Raw genomic sequence first — 19,241 nt, 5'->3', positions numbered from 1 at the left:
TATTCTCGAGTTATAAATAAATGCATGGCCTTTGTCTCATTGAAAAGACAAATCATTCTCTCCTTCTCTTCTCTCAACTTGGTATCAGAGACCAATCCTCTTTGGGAATTTTTCACCGCCACCCCCACCACCACCGTTGCACAATCACCACCGCCACCGAGGCTTCAGCCTCATGGTTCATCATGGTTAACTGAACAAGTGATAATGCATGTCGGACCACGCTAACCACCGCTGACTCTAACCACCCAACCATTATGATTTCAATGTGGTCTACCGTCGCCGCCCCAAAGGCTCGTTTTTCTCCGGCCTAGGGCTCCCTAAGCCCTGTAGCTGCCTGCCAGCCTCCACCTGGCCCTGCCGCCAATTGCCAGCCCCTGTCAGGCCCTCCGCCTGACCCTGCTGCGGGTTACCATCTCCTACCGACACCCCTGGGGTACAGCCTGCCCCTACTGCTGCTTCTGTTGGCCTCTTTGGACTATGACAGCCCTTTGTTCAGCTTCTCTGTGAGCATAACTGGTGCCTTATTCTATGAGATTGGCATTCTCTCATCTCCAGTGAGGTATTTTTCTTTCATTCACATTGTGCTTATGTTTGGCAATATGACGGAAGGTTCTAGTACGTTCCTTGGTCTGGGGGGAAGCGATGTGGCTCACCGTACTGCTCCCCATCATCACCATTCTCTACAGCCAGGACCCACAAAATTGAATGGACCGAATTACCTTGCATGGTCTCGTGCCTGTCTCCTTACCATTCATGGCAACCATTATTTGGGGTATATTACTGATGATACACCCTTGCCCATTGAGTCTCCGACTAGATACAAATGACTAGATAATGATGCATTGATCATGTCGTTCCTATTGAACTCCATGGAGTCTACCATTAGTTTCAGTTTTGTTCTCTTTAATTCAGCCAAGGAGTTATGGGATGCAGTGAAATATACTTATGGACAGGCCAGTAATTATGCTCAGATCTATGAGCTTCATCGCCAGGTTCGTGACACCACAAAAAAAAACTTGTCTGTGCCTGCATATTATTCTGCCCTCACTACATTATGGCAGCAACTGGACTTCTATCACCCCGTTGCCATGACCAGTTCTGCTGATGCAGCCACGTTTGCTAAAGAACTTGAAATGGAATGGGTGTACGATTATCTTACTGGTCTCAACACCCCAGAAACAGTGCACGGATTCCAAAACTGGGCTTGAACTCGGCTGATATGCAGACACTGCTACTTTCAGCTTACGCGCCATGCCTGAAGATTGACCCGATTCTTTTTCCTATGTACAAAAGACTTGAAGACTACATTTTTCATGAAGACACCAACATGCCAGAAACAATGCACGGATCCCAAAACCGGGCTTGAACTCAACTAATATGCAAACACTATTACTTCCAACTTACGCACCATGCCTGAAGATTATGCCATAACTCTCCATTCCGATATCAGATTTACTTGATTCAAATTTTCTTGGAATTCTAAGTCACAGTTCTTCATTTCATATGTTTTGAACTCCAGATTCTCACTAAAAGACAGCTGAGAAAATCCTTGAAGATTTTGCTACAACATAAACATGCAGTCTTCAGCACATAACAACATCCTTTAGCTTTGGCAACACCTTCTCACCTCCGGCAACATTACCTTATGCACATTAGGACTTGAACTTCATCAGGCCAACACATCTCTCAACTGCCAAATCATGATGATGCCTACCGTATTAGCCCTACTGCCAACTAAGCCATCCATCCTCACTGACACTAACAACTGTATGTAATGCCTTTGGTGACTGTACTAGCTCAACCATGATTTTCAACCAACTCACCAGCTATGCCAACTGAGACATCTCTTTGACACTGCCACTCACTGCTACAGTTTGCTGCCATACTGTCTTCTCAGAACTATGCTGAAGGTAACGCTCATGCAATGTGCAACTGCAAGCCACTGCACTTGCCACCAGCCCATAACCATGCCTACCAGAGGTACTCACCATGCCAAACCAACTGTCCAACTATCAAAACTATCTGCCAATTAATGTAGCTCTAGATAGGGAGAGATCCTACTAGAGGCCAATTATCGAGGATCTAATAACAAAGGAATCAAGGGGCTGCTGGTTCTGCAGTCTCAGTAGGACAGAATTGCAGTTTTAGGTCAAATCTAGGGTTAGGTTTATGAATATGGAGATGAATCTTATAGGGTATTGATGGGCAGGTCTAGGAGAAGCTATTAATGTAGGTTTGAATGATGTTTAACTAAAAAATTGAATTTCAGAAAATTAGGGTTAGGGTTTTGGGTTTTGAGTTTTAGAACTTAGGCTAAAACTAGGGTTTTTAATGGGATTTTAGGGTTTTTTGAATGAAATTGGATGGTGGAATTATGCTGGACAGAATGTAGAAGGTCTAGGGTTTAATGGATCGATGGGTTTTAATGGTGGAAGATAATGGAGATCGATTAGGATAGATGGGGCTTAGGTTGGAGGATTAGAAGAAGGGGATGAATGAAACTAAATAACTAACTTACTGGTTGAAGAAGATCTTCAATGGAGGCAACAGCTCTGTGATAAAAGGATAGAACCACCTTTCCACTGTAGAGGATCCTCCCAGCCGTCACGGTGTAAGGAGTCAATCGGATTCCACCGATCCCTTTCCACCTTGATAGAACCACAAGGATGCACATTCAGAAGAGTAAAACAATAGCAGCAATGGTAGCAAGCATAAAGCTAATTTTTATTAATCAAATTCGTGTTCAAGGCTTTGCCCCCTTACAACCTTATATAAAAGACTCAAAATCGACTTCTACTCTAAAAAGGAAAGGCCTAATCCAATCCTTAACCTATTAGGTAACTTAAACTAACTAGAAAACTGAAATACTAAAGGAAATAGACTCAAAACATGGCTGGACTTACAGAGTCCTAATCCAACCCAACTTAAATACTTAAAAGGAAACTACTAAAATCACTTAAATTGAACCATTGATTGAACCGGTTCAATTTAAAACACCAAATAAAAAGCTAAGTATGGGAGCTAATCCCGTATGCAACCTATTTACCTATATTTTAGGCCCATAAAAGTGGCCTAGTACATTAGAAATCCGGGATCAAAGGCCCAACATGTATGTAACCCAACCCTAGACTTATTCCCAATGAAACAAGCCCTATTTGGTGATGAATCTGCATCACCAATGCCTAAAAAGGGCGTACCTAGTACAGGAGGCTCCCACCATTGTGGCATCTGGGGAGGGTCTTAATGTACACAGCCGTACCCCTGCTTTCACTAAGAGACTATTTCCAGAGTCAAACCCAATGGAGCAACCTTTACCGTTGCACCAAGGTCCACCCTCTACTATCTACAATGCCTATTGTCTAGTAATGTCAGCTATGTCAACCCACAAGCTAGCTTCTTGTTGTTTGCCTTCTTGTTCTTTTGAACTACATCAGCCAGGATAATGGAGATTAGTCATGGTGGTGGGCCTCATGCCCAAGGAGCAAGTTATATGCAACTCTTTTTTAATCATAATGTAGATTTCTGAAGTATGTGTTATTAGTGATGATGTAACACAATTTAACTCTTTACAATTTCTTAAGTTAGCAAGGAGGGAAGGAACTGCTGGAAAAGCCTTCAGGAAACCTTAGCCTGATTCAAAATTGGAAAGACCTTAGAAATTTAACAGTTAATGAATAATCACTTTTGAAGTTGTGGTCTTGGTGTTACAAAACTTTCCCATGTGAATTGTAAGAAAGGGAACATAGCATTCACATGTAAGCATGTAGATATGACTTGAATGTCATTTTGTAATGGCAACAAATGCAGCACTCCTATTGCTTTTAGGTACTTCTTCTGACTGTCATTTAGTTGGGTATTGTTTTATCTATGGCCTGACTGTTAAGAATGGTTGTATTGTATCAGGGGTATATGTGTAAATATCCCCTTGTATTATTTTCTTATTTTTTGTCATTTGTATAAGGCCAAGGGCCTAGGTGTAATTTATTATTCTTTTCAATATAAGCATGTTTGTCTCTAGGTTAGAGACATAACACTTGAACACCAAAGCCGTGGCTGCTCTCTTCTCTTTCTTCTTTTCTCCTTCTTCAACCTAAAATCTAGCATGGTATCAAAGCTGTTTGCTCCTGGAGTTTGAAGGTGATTGAAGATTGTTTGGAAGGTGAAGAACAGTCTCTGTGAAGGAAAATAGCATACCTTCTCAGACCTGTTTCTCTCTTGTCCGCAGTCCAAATACTGAGCAACCAAGTGCTCTAGTTTCGTGTGGAGGTCTTGTTTCTTCTCATTGTGTCCTCCCACATCTCTTGGAAGCACCCAAGGAGTAGAAGGGAATCTCGGCCAGGCTGTTCTGCCTCTGTTTTCCGCCAGCTGCAGTGTTTTTTGGCTCTTGTTGCTTCAATAGGTTCTTGTTTGACCAGTTTCTTTGGTCTATTTGAATCGTTTTTTGGTAAGGAACAATACTCATCCTTACTCCGTGGTTGTTTGATCAGTTTTTAGGGATTTAAAGGCCTATTTTCAGGCTATTTATCTCTGTTTTTCCTGGTTTTCTATTGCTGTATTTGTGGGACTGTTGTTGTGGTTGAGATATTTGTTATTTGGGCCTATCAAGTGTTTGCTTAAAGGTCAAAATGGGTGACAAAGATGCTGCAACACCCCTGCCTCTTGTAGACACAACCCAAACAACCCCATTTCTTCCTTCCTGCTTTGAGAGTCCCAATATCCAACTCCCTATTGCCAAACTTGAGAACCACAACTATTTGGATTGGTCCCGGTCCATGAAATTGATTCTCCGGTGAAGGGGAAAGATGGGTTACATCAATGGTAGTATACATGCCCCTCTTCCGACTGAGCAAGGGTATCCCAAGTGGGACTCTGAGAATTCCCTGGTGATGGCCTGGCTTCTTTTCTCCATGAAGCCTTAGATTGGAAGAAGATTTATGGGCAAGGAGACTGCCAAGGACATTTGGGATAGTGTGGCCCATATTTTTGATCGGGTTGGGGACTCTACTAAGGTGTACCAACTTCTCCAACAGATTGTCAGCTTGCGCCAGGGTGAGAGAAGTATCTCTGAATACTATAGCCTTGTTGTGGGCCTGTGGGAAGAGTATGACCATTATAGAGATCTCCAGTTATGCCCTACTGATGAGGTCAAGGTGCATCAGTTGTTTGAGAGAGAGAGGGTCTTATTTCTTCTTGGAGGTCTTAATGCTGATTTTGAGCCTCTTAGGGTGCAAATCCTTGGCTGTCCAAGTCTTCCCTCACTGGAGGAGGTGTGTGGATATCTACAGAGTGAGGAGACCCGTAGAGGTGCTATGGGGACTGCCCCCACTGGTGAGCACTCTGCACTTGTTTCTTCCATCCCTCAGGACTCCACCAAGAGGGCCGATAAGGGGGTTGCTAAGGGAGCTGTGAAGGGTCGATTCCTATATGACCATTGTGGTAAGAATGGGCATACTAAGGATTTTTGCTGGGATCTCCATGGGAAGCCTCCTGCTGGTTCATCTGGAGGGCGAGGACAGCGGAAGAAAGGGCCTAAGGCTCATGTTGGAGTTGTTGAATCTGATGAATCCTCTCTTTCCAAGGAGGACATTGCTACATTTCGCCGGATTGTGGCTCATTTGGATGGTTCCTCTGCCACTTCCTCAGGTTCCTCTGCCACCGGTTCTTCCACTGCACTGCGGGCTTCCTCCTCCGGCCTCACCTCTTGGGTCATTGACTCAAGTGCCACAGATCATATGACTGGTAGGTCACAGCTATATAATTCCTATTCTGTTTGTTCTGGGAAAGATAAGGTAAAAATTGCTGATGGTACCTTCTCTTCTATTTCTGGTATGGGAGATATCCAGGTTGCACCTTTTTTACCCTTGAAGTCTGTTTTTCATGTTCCCAACTTTGCCACTAACCTTCTTTCTGTTAGTCAATTGACTAGATCTTTGAACTGCTTTGTCACCTTCTTTCCTACCCATTGTCTTTTTGAGGATTTGGTAGCGAAGAGGGTGATTGGCAGTGGTCGTGAAGCTAATGGCTTGTATGTTTTGGAGACTGGTACTTCCCCTATTCTGCAAGCTCAGTCCTATGTTTGTGGGCAAGACGGTGGACGTACTCAGGAGGATATTCTGCTATGGCACCGTCGCTTGGGGCACCCCTCCTTTTTTGTTATGAGGAAACAATTGCCACATTTGTTTACTTCTTTTCCTGTCTCGCATGTTTTTCATTGTGAACCTTGTCTATTTGCCAAAAGTCGTAAAACAGTTTATGCATCTAATGGTAATAGATCTACTTCACCTTTTCATCTTATCCATACTGATGTTTGGGGGCCCTCCCCTGTTACTTCTTTGCGTGGCTTCCGCTACTTTGTTTCTTTTATTGATGACTTTTCTCGGGTTACTTGGGTTTTTCTTTTGAAACATAAGAGTGATGTCCATGTTGCATTTACAAACTTTTATGAGTTAGTGTATACCCAATTTCAAACTCGAATCCATTTTGTTCGCTCAGACAAAGGTGGGAAGTATATATATAGTGGTTTGGAAACCTTTTTTTCTGACCATGGCATTATTCATCAGGTGGCTTGTGTTGATACCCCTCAACAAATGGGGTGGCTGAAAGAAAAAATCGCCATCTCCTTGAAGTGGCTAGATCACTTTGGTTTACCATGCATGTTCCAAAAACTTTTTGGTCTGATGCTTTACTCACTACTGTCTTTCTTATTAATCACATGCCTTCTAGTGTCTTGAACTTCCAGGTTCCTCTTGATCTCTTGCCTTCAAGGTCCTCTTCTTTTCTCTCCCTCCAAGGGTATTTGGGTGTATTTGCTATGTCCATATTAGCAAATCTGCCCGCACTAAATTGGATCCTAAGGCCCTGAAGTGCATCTTTCTTGGGTATTCCTCCACCTCAAAGGGGTATAAATGCTATCATCCTCCTACCCGTCGGTGGCTCCTCTCCAAGGATGTTCATTTCTTTGAAAACATTCCGTATTTTCAGTCCCCTCTTCAGGGGGAGTGTGGTGGTGGTGTTGAAGGTGAAGAGGTTCCCGAGTTTGTGTCATTTCCTTTCTCCTCTCTTGTTCCTATTTCTCCTTTCCAGCTTGACAAAGGGAAGAAAAATTCTGTGGATATTGTTGTTGAGGGGGAGCTTCCTAGTGCACAGGAAAACAGAGAATAGGGGGAGTTATTGGTGTATACGAAGGATAGGAGAAATCCTGCTTCATGGCTTCCTATAAAGAAGACCTGCCAAAATCCTTCTTCGTCTCCTCATCCTGAGCCTTCATCAGTTGAGACAGGTATATCTTCCTCTAATTCTCCATTCTCAGACTTAGATCTTCCTATTTCTCACCGAAAGGGAACTCGGGCATGCACTAATCCTACTGCCAAGTTTGTGTCCTATGATTCTATCTCCCTTACAGGTAAAACCTTTACTGTGGCTATCTCATCCATCTCTATTCCCAAGAATGTAACAAAGGCTATGGCAGATCCAAAATGGAGAGAAGCAATGAACATAGAGATGTTGGCTCTTGAGAAGAATCACACTTGGGATCTTGTCAAACTCCCTAAAGGGAGAATCCTGGTTGGGTGCAGATGGGTATTCACAGTCAAGTTCAAGTCTGATGGTACTGTGGAAAGGTATAAGGCAAGACTTGTCGCCAAGGGGTATACACAGGTGTATGGCATTGACTATCAGGAAACCTTTGCTCCAGTGGCCAAGCATAACTCCATCCGTGTATTTCTCTCAATGGCTGTAAATCTTGATTGGCCATTGTACCAACTTGATGTGAAGAATGCATTCTTACATGGTGACCTAGAAGAAGAAGTATATATGTACTCTCCTCCTGGGTTCAAGCATCCTGATGATAATGGGAAAGTGTGTCGACTTAGGAAGGCTCTCTATGGACTCAAATAGTCTCCTAAGGCTTAGTTTGAGAGGTTCAGACAAGCCCTCCTACAGAATGGCTATACTCAAAGTCAAGCTGACCACACATTGTTTATACATAGGAAGGGCAGCACTATTACAGCTCTCATTGTTTATGTTGATGACATTGTGGTCACGGGAAACAGTGAAGCTGAAATCTCAAAGCTTAAGCTTTATTTGGCTCGGCAGTTTGAGATCAAAGATCTTGGTCTATTGAAGTATTTTCTGGGGATTGAAGTTTCAAGATCTCAGCAAGGGATCAATGTTTGCCAAAGGAAGTTTGTTCTTGATCTACTTAAGGAGACAGGCTACTTAGGATGCAAACCAATCTCCTCCCCTATTGAGCAAAACCACAAACTAGGGGAAGATTGTGGTGAACCTTTGGTGGATGCTGAAAAGTATCAGAGGCTAGTAGGTAAACTTATCTACCTTTCACTCACCCGACCTGACATTACCTATGCTGTTGGAGTAGTGAGTCAGTTTATGCCTGCACCCAAGATGGGACATCTTGATGCAGTTTATAGGATCCTCAGGTATTTGAAGTCATGCCCTGGAAAAGTCTTCTCTTCTCTAGGAATGGTCACTTGAGAATTGAAGTATATACAGATGCTGATTGGGTTGGGTCTATCTCTGATAGGAGATCCACATCTGGATACTGTACCTTTGTTGGAGGCAATTTGGTCACCTGCAGAAGTAAGAAACAACCAGTGGTAGCCAGGTCAAGTGCTGAAGCAGAGTTTAGAGCCATAGCTCATAGTGTGTGTGAAGTCTTGTGGTTGAAGAAGCTTGTCCAAGAATTGGGGTTTGAGACAACTGAACCTATGAGTCTATATTGCGACAACAAGGCAGCCATCAGTATTGCTCACAACCCAGTTCAACATGATAGGACAAAGCATGTTGAGGTTGACAGACACTTTATTAAGGAGAAAATAGACTTTAAGGCTATTTGTACTCCCTTTGTGAAGACGAATGAACAAGTGGCTGATATCATCACCAAAGGACTTGGCTCCAATCACTTTAGTTTTATGTTAGACAAGCTGGGTATGTATGACATATACCACCCAGCTTGAGGGGGAGTGTTAAGAATGGTTGTATTGTATCAGGGGTATATGTGTAAATATCCCCTTGTATTATTTTCTTTTTTTTTGTCATTTGTATAAGGCCAAGGGCCTAGGTGTAATTTACTATTCTTTTCAATATAAGCATGTAAGTCTCTAGGTTAGAGACATAACACTTGAACACCAAAACCGTGGCTGCTCTCTTCTCTTTCTTCTCTTCTCCTTCTTCAACCTAAAATCTAACACTGACAAGGTGGAATATTTAAAATTCCCTGATGATTATCATCAAATCCTGTCTACACTCTACTGACACAATCCAGATGTCCATTTGCACTCAGTTCCCTTACTGATTTGGAATTATCAATTGGAGTGACCAGTGCAGAGTTGTTGTTCCAGAAATTATTTATAATTAATTCATTCATTCAATAAGGACAATATTATGGAAAATCCACCTATGTAATCCTCAGACAGTATGGATTATATTTGATATTTTGTTTTTATTAGAATAGGTTGATTTTGTTTTGAGGAACCCTTCATGGTGGATCACGGTATATGGTAATTCTATCACCTTTGCGTGTGCTCAAACTTATACAATTGTACAGTACCCTGTTCTACCCAAAAGAAAGGTTGAGATCATGAGATGTTTTGGATACAATGTTCAGTTAATGTGTAATTGGGGTTTAGTGAAAACATGCTACAAATTAAATTGTCTGGAAAAGGATAGACCATTAATTAGTATAGAAATATAGAACTGCAACTTGGGGAACCGAAGCGATACCCACATCGGCCCAAGCTGTCCCTTTTTTTTATTATTATTAATCAGTTTTCAAGTTGAGGTTGAGTCTAAAAAATGCATATCTCAATGATCCTGGGTTGCTTGGGACAACTACTTGAGTAAACCCAACCTGTGTCAACATCCTACATAGAGTAATTATATGTTATGGGAAAATTTTTCATTCATGGGATGTTAAGGCTCCATAAAAAAAACCCTGAACATCTGCGTCATGGAAGTTGGTGCTTGAGTTTTGTATACATGTCCATTTCACCATCTATCTATATTATAATTTTCAGCCTTAATGCATTGAGATGAAAGAGTAGTAAAACTATAATTGAAAAAATAAGGAATGAACAAATTAGGGCTAATTTAGTAGTAGCTCTGATACATAATAGAGAATGTCATTTTCGGTGGCACGGACATGTACAATGGAGGCCTTTGAATGCCTCCACTAAGGGGCAATGATATGTTTTAGATTAGAGGGGTTAAAAGAACTGGGTAAAGCCTGAAATGATCCTAGGAGAAGTGAGAAAAAATATTTCATGGCTTAGGACTAGTAACCATAGTTCAAAATCTAGCGAAATTTCGCCAAATTTCGTATATCTCGAGCTGTCCGAGATACGATACCAATCCGAAATGGAAAAATACCATATTTCGACGATATCTCGTGAGATATCGACGAAATATCGTGGACTCACGATATATCGCGAGATATTGAAAAAGTCACGTGCAATATTTCGAATATTTCGGTCATCTCGTTTCGGAAATCTCGGTAATTTCGGTAACTCGTTTCGAAAATTTCGGAAATCTCGGTCATTTTGGCATTTTACACCCACAGAAAAATACCATATTTCGACGAAATTTCGGTATCTCGGAAATTTCGGTCAGACCGAAACGAGATTTAGTACCATGCTAGTAACAACTAATAAGTATGTCTTTGAGAACTGATTGGAGAAAGAAGATCCATGTAGCCAATCCCATTTAGTAGGGATAAGGCTGAGTTGAATTGAATTGAATTAAATTGAGTTGATGGCTCTTGGTGGATTCCAAGGGGGTTTTCAGGTGGCTTCCTGGCCTGTTCTATCCTTTCTATTCTTCTATCTCCTTGTCTTCGACAACAGGTCAGATTTCTCTGCTCTTTATACACCTGTGGTACCCCTGTTTTTCATCCAACCTCTGGTTGCATTCTACTTCAGATATCTCACTGAGTATTGTTGAGATCTATCTCAAAATTCTGCATACAAGCTTTTGACAATATGTTTTCTGGAATTCTGCATACAAGCCATATGTATTCTCTGTTTTCTAGGAATTTCTGCTGACATTTTCTGCTAGTACAGATTAGCACTTGACCAAAAATTTAGAACTCTCTGACCTTTCTGTATCAATAAATTAAATTTCTTCTTTAGTTGTTCTGTTTCTCTATATTGGTGGTCCTGGTTCTTCTAGTCAGTTCTGGTTCTTCTAGATTTTCTAGTTTGGAACTGATTTTATCCTATCGGGTGAGGATTTTGGGCTATTCATTTCAAAAAAATCGAAGGATTGGAACCCACATATATGTTTAGCTCCTGTATAGTTGCCAAGTTATTTCACTGAAATTTAACCAAAACTATTAGAGTAGTGAAATGTTTCCTTTTGAAAGCAATCCTGAAACAGCGACATAAACAATTTATGAATAATGTTGTAAGTTATGCAATCAATGCTGCATGAAGCCTTTGGTTTTTTATACCAGGTTTTCAAATGATAAATGCTGATGTTGTGATGTGCTTAGAATATTGATTGACTAATAGAGCATTGTTGTGAAAAATGTTGTAAATAGTGGACTTTGGAGATATATATATATACACACACACACACACTACCCTCGCAAGTCTCAGGCTAAGAACATTTAAGTAACGTATGAGGCCCAATGGTGAAATTCATATTTGGAAGTTTGGACAATTAGGGGAGTGCAATTCTTAGCTTGCATTTTGGTCATTTGGCAGGAATCATTCCAAATGCTGTTACACAAACAAGAAGGACAGAGAGCTGAGTGGGAGTATCCCTTTGCCGTGGCAGGAATCAATATATCTTTTATGCTGATACAAATGTTGGATCTGCAATCAGGTAAAACTCTCTAAAATGGACAACTATCTTCTATGATGCTGCGGTTATAATGTGGTGTCGATCTGAATTGCTGCGCATTTGATAAGAATGCAGCTTGAGTTGTTATGATAATACAAGTCAATGACGTACCAAACACAGCTTTCTTGGACTATGGACATTGCTCATCATATTATTCTTGGGACTTAATACTTTTTTGGCATTTCAATGACACACACACAGACACACATTTCAGACTTTGGTGCAGCAAATTCGCTACTTTGTTGGCCCTCTGATAGACCAAGACCTTAAGCCTTACAGAGAATGCCTACAGAGTGGCAACAATTCCAAAGTTAGGGGCCTAAACGTTCCAAATGAATGAGGGGTATGTGGACCAAAGAAAATGGGACTACAATGCCAAAGTTAGTGGCCTAAATGTTCCAAATGAATGAGGAGTATGTGGACCGAAAAAGATGGGATCGGGGCTTGGTGTTCTCATATTGGATTTTTGTATGGTCCTCTATCTTTTTTTAACTACGAAATGTCAAAATTTTGACGTCCGAAAATCAAAAGCAAAGAAATCCAATACATGGCTCAAATAGTCAGGTGATCCATTCCAGCCTTCATTGATGGGCTACCCATAACCTAGGTATGGCTTCATTGATGGCTCTAGTATCTTCAACAATACATCTTTGAAACTCAAGGTATGAGGATCAAGATTGACCAACACCAACCCATCCAATACTTGCTGATACCTGCCAGGATTGACCAAAGATTGGGATTGGTGGAGCCCAGTCCCATATCTGATAATTAGTTTTAAATACTTGCACCTTCATCCAATCATAAGTTTCGCCAAAAGGGCTACTACCACATGCCTGTATGGAGCTTTGTGAAATTGTAGAGAAGTTGTCCCCTGGACAAAATGTTTGGAAGGCTTGAAATACAGGGGGAAAAGCAAAAACATGGTGAGTCATATAGTTGATGTCCTAAAGTTTGATATGTGGTCAATTTAGAAATTACCTTATCTATCCAATGGACAGAATTGCCAAATCATCTTCCTATGCCGATTAAGGCAAAGCTCCCTTGACTAGGGTCTTTCATCCTTTTCCTATGTATGATAATGTAATTCTAGATTGGTAGGAGACCAATTAGAAGCCAATAACTAGGATCTGCTATGAACTAGGTAATTCGGCTAGGTCAAAATAGGTGAAAATATGAAATTAGGGTTTGGGTTTGATGGGACCTAGGGTTTGATGGTAGGGTTAGGTCAAGTTGATACAGGGGAGTCTATCAGTGAAGGTTACATTAAGTTTTAATGGTGTGAAGTGTGCAGGAACGAATCGGCAGCAAGATGCAGGTCAGGGTTTCGGGTTTTTGAAAAGATGAAAAAATGGATTTTTACGATGTATGATGCTCAGATGAGGGAGCAACTTGGATTGAGTTTTCCCTAGTATGAGAGGAGAATTCAATCAAAGTTTGGTGTGATTTGGCTGGCTGGTTTGGTCTGGCCAGAATTTAGGTATTGGGAAAATTGAAAACAAATAGGTGAAATTTAGGGTTTGGGCTGTGAGAGGATTAGAAGAAGAATGGTTGGGGATGGGGATGATTCAAACTCACTATTGTTACAGATTTCCTTGGCAGCAGCTTGTTTGATTGTGGATCTTGAATAAAAATCAAAACTTGAATTGAACTTGAAAGTAGGGCTTCAAAAGAACAAAGAGAGCTTGAACAAACCACCCGGGCTTCACACTGCAAGGTGTCGATTGGATCAAACATCTTTCCCACCAGCCTTGATCATTCACAAGACAAAAATCTTTAATGGAGAAGAAGAGCAGCAAAAAGTTTTCCATTAGTATCAAAATTCGTGTTCAATACTTGCCCCCCTTACAACCTTATATAAAAACTCAAAAATAGACTCCTACACTAAAAAGGAAAGGCCTAACCAATCCTTGACCTATTAGGTAACTTAAACTGACTAGGAAACTGAAATAGACTCAAACAAAGTCCTAATCCAGATTCCAGCCCTACTAAACAATTAAAAGTAAACTACTAAAATCACTTAAATTGAACCTTTGGTTGAACCGGTTCAATTTATGAACAAAAACACCAAAATAAAACTAAGTATGGAACTAAACAACAAATCCCGTATGCAACCTAATTACCCATACTTTAGGTCCATAAAAGTGATCTATTACATTGGAAACCTGTGGGGTCAAAGGCTCAACGTGTATATAACCCAACCCTAGACTTATTCCTAAGCAAAGAAGCCCAGTTTGGTGATAAATCTGCATCATACAAGGATGGCGGATGTTGTAATTCTGGTAGCCATGTGAATTGGAGGATACAAGGAGAAACCTAGATGTTCTTGCATACTATGGAAAAGGGTGCATAAGAAAGCTTAAGAAGTTGATGCAAACTTTCTTATAGGCACTTGTCTCCAACCTCCTAATGTAAGACAGATTTGAAGGCTTCAAATAGTCCCAAAACAGGGAAATTAGGTCACACTTGTGGGATGGTCAGGTGGTAATAAGGCTCTGGGTTATGGGTATGAAACAAAGATTAAGTACTACGATGGAATCAAAGCACAATAAAGGAGACAATCTGAAAGTATCCTAACCAGCAGAACAGCAACACTGGTAAGGATATGCAATCGGTGACAGTACTAGGGATGTGAAACAGAGAATGAAATTGAATAACAGAGTTTAGGGTTTGATTATATATTGAATAATGGTCTGAAACAAGTGATAAGTCAGTACCACTAATCAATCTATAAACAGCATTAATAAAACCATAGTTGTCAAGGCGTCCAGGTGGATCTCTACGGACCTAGGTGATTGCCGCCTTAGTGCAACGTGCCTTGCATTGGTTTAATTGGTATCGAACCAGGTTCTGACACTTATGCCAAATACCATTTAAGTTAATGTTTCTATATTTGTATTTCATTTACTTAAGATATTAGTCATAAATAAGCAAATATCACTATTTGAATCCAATAAAAATAGTTAAAAAATCAAATTCCAAAAGGATAAAAAGTCAACCTTTCAGTTCAAGAACAAAAATTGGATTTTTGGTGGTAGGTAAAATCTTCAACTTTCTAATGCTGGGTTTTTCTCAAACCAAAAAATTCCATAAATCTTAATATGGTAAAACCCTATGTGCAGTAAAATATTAATTTGTTTTTATATTTAAAAAAATATTTTCATTCAGAGCGATTTTGACAGCATTCGTGCACACCAAATAAAGCTTGACCAGAACATAATTCCTTCAATATAAAACAGATTTAAGCAATCTTGGATTTGTTGAAAAGCTCATTTGGTGTTCTACCTGATACAAAAAAGTCTCTTGTAAAAATAAAATCATTTGATCAGTCAAATTTCTTAGAGAACAAGAACATTTCTCTAAATCGAGAGCAGTTTAATTATTTATTGATAAGATCATATTTTCTAAGAATAGTAAACCAAATTTATGTTTCAAACTTCCAATAGCTTGCTTCTTCAGTTCTGCTGTCTTCTAGTTCTATGTTGAATTTTGATGACTTTACGTGGCTTAATATTGATTTTTTGATTACTTGATGTGACTTAATGTTGATTTTTGATGACTTGATGTTGCTTAATATTGATTTTTTATGACTTGATGTGGCTTAATGTTGATTTTGATGATATAACGTACATATTGTAGCATACTAAATAATGTTAGAAAAGTGGGGAAATAAAAAATAACACTCGTGCGCCTTGGTCGCCTAAGCAGGCACCTTGTTGTCTCAACGCTTAGGCACCCCTCCACCACCTTAGGTCGCCTTGCCGACTTGGCAACTATGAATAAAACCCTATACCGATTTCAAAACTGGGTCTGGAACTGGGTTTAAATCAAGCAAGGACAGGATAGGAAAAATTTCTGATAACGGGGGATCAGCTAGTCAGAATGGGTTTCCTATTGGATCGGGTATCTCTCTTGGTGGGTTCAAAACTCGATCAAAAGATGGAGGGGAGTTGATGGCAGGATAGGACTGGGGGTTGCGGTTATGGAATTAGAGGGTAAGGCACAGAAATATAAACTAACCAGAGTTTTGCTCTGAAACTTCCATCAGAGAGGATTGAAGGTTGAAGACAACCTCTAATGGCTGTAGAACAGTGTTGGGATGAAGAACCATGTTGATAACAACCTCTCGGGCTTCACACCTCAGGGAGTCGACTGGATTGAACACCAACCCCTTCCACCTTGGATCAAACACCAAGGAATCTCCATGGGGAGCAAGCATGCAACAACAACAATTGGTTTGAAGCAAAAAGCGTGGAGCTCTTCTGCCCCCTTGGGTTGCTTTATATAATAATAGAAAGGAGTAGCAAGGTCCAAAATTAGAAAGTTTCCAATTGGTCCCCCTTTGCTTGGAATACAAGGCACAGTCAGTTTCTAAACTGATGTGAACTAATTGTTGACAATTTCTAACAAAGAAAATAGAAGGTAACAAAATAGAAAGTAGCTAACATCAACTAGGCCACTAGGCTGGACCATAACTTAAATTGAACCAACCGGTTCATACTAAGACATAAGGGATTGAAATAAAACAAAATAACTCAAAACAACCCAAGATTCAAAATCGTGGCTGCTGGGTAGCAGCCTCTTCTTCTTCTTCCTTGAGTACACTTTCAGATATGCATCACCTCCGCTTCCCCCCCCCCCCCCCAACACCTTCTTGTTATTATCTAGTAAGACTAGCTTTATGTGCAATGGAGATCTCTAAATGCACTAGTAAGGAGTGATATAATTCTGATTGTACCATTGTAGAAGCAACAACAACAAGGGTTAGGCCCAAAATTACTTTGAGGGAAGTAATGAGAAAAGGCATGCATGGATTTTAGGGTTGACAAGAAGTACAGCTTTGAATAGAGTTGAATGCTGGAACAGAATCTGTATAACTACATAAGGCCAATCTAGCTGACCCCATAGGGTTGAGAACTAACCTTTTAAGCCTTTTTTTTTCTACTTATTTTTTCTTCCCCATGTTATTGTGAAGGTTTTCCCAGTACATTTGCTAACAGATGGAATGGTTAAAGAAAAAACTAATGTTTGAGCAGGAATTGTGAGATATTTTGTAGAAATGACACAAAACTACTTATTCTTAAGGATAATAAAAATTAGTGTCCATTGTGGTGATTTCTAGTATGGGGACCTACTCTATATCAAGCATTTATCCATATGTTCTTAAACTTTTTATTTGCAAATGGCAATAAGTTGTATGGACAGTTGTTAGTTTGGCTTAGCAGCTTGCAGCCTAAATTGAGCCACATGGAGCACAATGTCTGGTCTGAACTATTTGATGGATAGGGTAATTATGTAATTTTCTGAAATTGGCCTTGTTTCAAATTTCATGGGCTATCTCAATTGTATGGGCATCATGTATTGCAATTTCCATACATCTTTGAACCATTCAACTTTTCTGCCATCATCGACATTTCTTTTTTCAATTATTTTGCTTTGTTTTGGCGGACACATGATTAGGGAAGGTTGGGGCATAAATATGCTCTGAATTTGGGTGCCAGGTGGGCTGCCACATGACGCTTGCAGCTGCCAACCTTTTCCTCTCTACAACAACAAACTCAGCCTTATCCCAACTTAACGGGGTCAGCTACATGGATCCAAACAAAACAAAGTAGGGAAAGCTATACTGTTTAAACAAGAGAGAAAAAAAAGGGGGGGGGGGGATGGGAAATGAGATGAGAAATGAAAACTGGAAGATGACAAAAGAAAAAATGAAAATCAATAGACAAAAGAAAGATAAAAGATGAAAGTAAGAGGAAAGAGGCACAACCCACCAACTCAGGAGACTCCCAGCTAAATGGGGTCTGCTACATGGATCCTTGCCCTCCAATAGGCTCTATTGAGATTATTTTAAATTTTGTTAACTGACAAAAACTTCTTCCAACCTGTACCATATAATGGGTAGTTTAAGTATTCAGATACATGTCAATTGAATTTCCAGATAGTCAAGTTTACCCTTTCACCTAATCCATATGCGTTGCAAGTTTTAAACTCTTTATTTATTTATTTATATATTTATGTATTTATTTATTTATTTATTTATAGATAAGCAAGGGAGAAAGGACTACTTGGAAAATATAACTTACAGGATTTTGGTTTTCTTCCAGGCAAGCCAACATCAATGGCAGGAATCCAGTTCTTAGAACTGTTGAGAGAAGATGAAATGGCTTTTGATAATCTTTTCTGTGTTGCATTTCAAATGATGGATGCCCAATGGCTTGCAAAGCGTGCTACTTACATGGAATTCAATGTAAATATGCCACCAGCTTGACGGTGCCTATTGTTATGTCAGGGTTAAGTAACTTCTCTTCCCTAATTTTCATGCCTTGGCCTTATCCTGCAGGAGGTTCTGAAGGCAACAAGAACGCAGTTGGAGCGTGAGCTTGCTCTCGAAGATGTCGCCAGTGTAAAGGACTTACCTGCATACAACTTATTGAAATGGTAGCCAGCCACTTTTGCCTGTTTTGTGAAGGTATAAAGCATTTTATCCCTCTGTAAGCTATGAAGATTTTTCATTCAGCTTGATGACATCACATGAAAATTTTTGTTCATGTGAAAAGTTCTGATTTCAATTAATATAACCCCTTTTTAATCTGTAAATCACTACATTATAAAAGCAAATTTGCCTATTGAGTCTCATCACCAACATTCTTAGTGGGCCAAGTTGACCTTTATAACACAGAGAGATGACCATAGCATGTACTTGCATTTCCTTTTGTCTTTCAAACAGCAAGATTTCCACTTGTACCTGTCCTTGCTAGTCAGGCAAGTGTAATTTGTGACTCTTTCTGCTGTTGTTTAGGATTTTCATCCTATTTAAACATTCGACTGTTTCAGAGGATCGGCAACTCCAAGAGGTGCGACGACAATATATATTTCACCATTTGATGTTGCACTGTAGTCCATAATGGATTATAGGTTGAAGAGCAAGAAAAGCATCAAGTAATTCTCATGTAGAAGATGGGTATTCTTTCATTGCTTGTCTGTAGCTGTATGCACAAACAATTATTAGAATTCACTGTATTGAAATCTGGTAGGAATGGGAGGGGGTGGGTTTTCACCAATACATAAGCACCCAAAGTGTGTGCAGTGCAAAACAAGAGCTTCTTCAGGGTCAAAAGTGTGAGAGCAGTAAGGAAATATCTTCTTCTGCAAGTCAAGAGCTGTATGTCACGGCTTCAAACTCCACTCCCAATAGTCACACATCACCCATTTATGGAGAAGATCTTGGGCATATATAGTGGGATGGTTCCTCCCCCTAACAAATGCATTTTAGGGTTGATTGGGTCAGGCCCATGTCACGTAGCTAACTTATATAAATCCAGCTTATGCAAATCAACAAGTAATGACGTTGTATCCAAGCCACCTAAAAAAAGAAATGAATG

The 19,241-nt window shown here is 40.1% G+C and overlaps 1 protein-coding gene across 1 annotated transcript in view; it reads left to right on the top strand.

The window, feature by feature from the left end:
• The window catches only part of LOC122652968 (ELMO domain-containing protein A-like), a 115,537-nt gene extending 96,880 nt beyond the window's left edge, over positions 1–18,657 (top strand). Inside the window, exons 8-10 of the mRNA XM_043846855.1 lie at positions 11,721–11,841; positions 17,964–18,106; positions 18,200–18,657. Of these exons, the coding sequence (XP_043702790.1) occupies positions 11,721–11,841; positions 17,964–18,106; positions 18,200–18,301 (366 nt within the window). The 3' untranslated portion in view covers positions 18,302–18,657. The remainder of the gene's footprint in view (positions 1–11,720; positions 11,842–17,963; positions 18,107–18,199) is intronic.
• The last annotated feature ends 584 nt before the right edge of the window (positions 18,658–19,241 follow it).

Source organism: Telopea speciosissima, chromosome 2, assembly GCF_018873765.1.
Source record: "Telopea speciosissima isolate NSW1024214 ecotype Mountain lineage chromosome 2, Tspe_v1, whole genome shotgun sequence".
Taxonomy (NCBI): domain Eukaryota; kingdom Viridiplantae; phylum Streptophyta; class Magnoliopsida; order Proteales; family Proteaceae; genus Telopea; species Telopea speciosissima.
The sequence above is the reverse complement of the archived record's forward strand: the minus strand, read 5'-3'. Positions and strand labels throughout refer to the sequence as shown.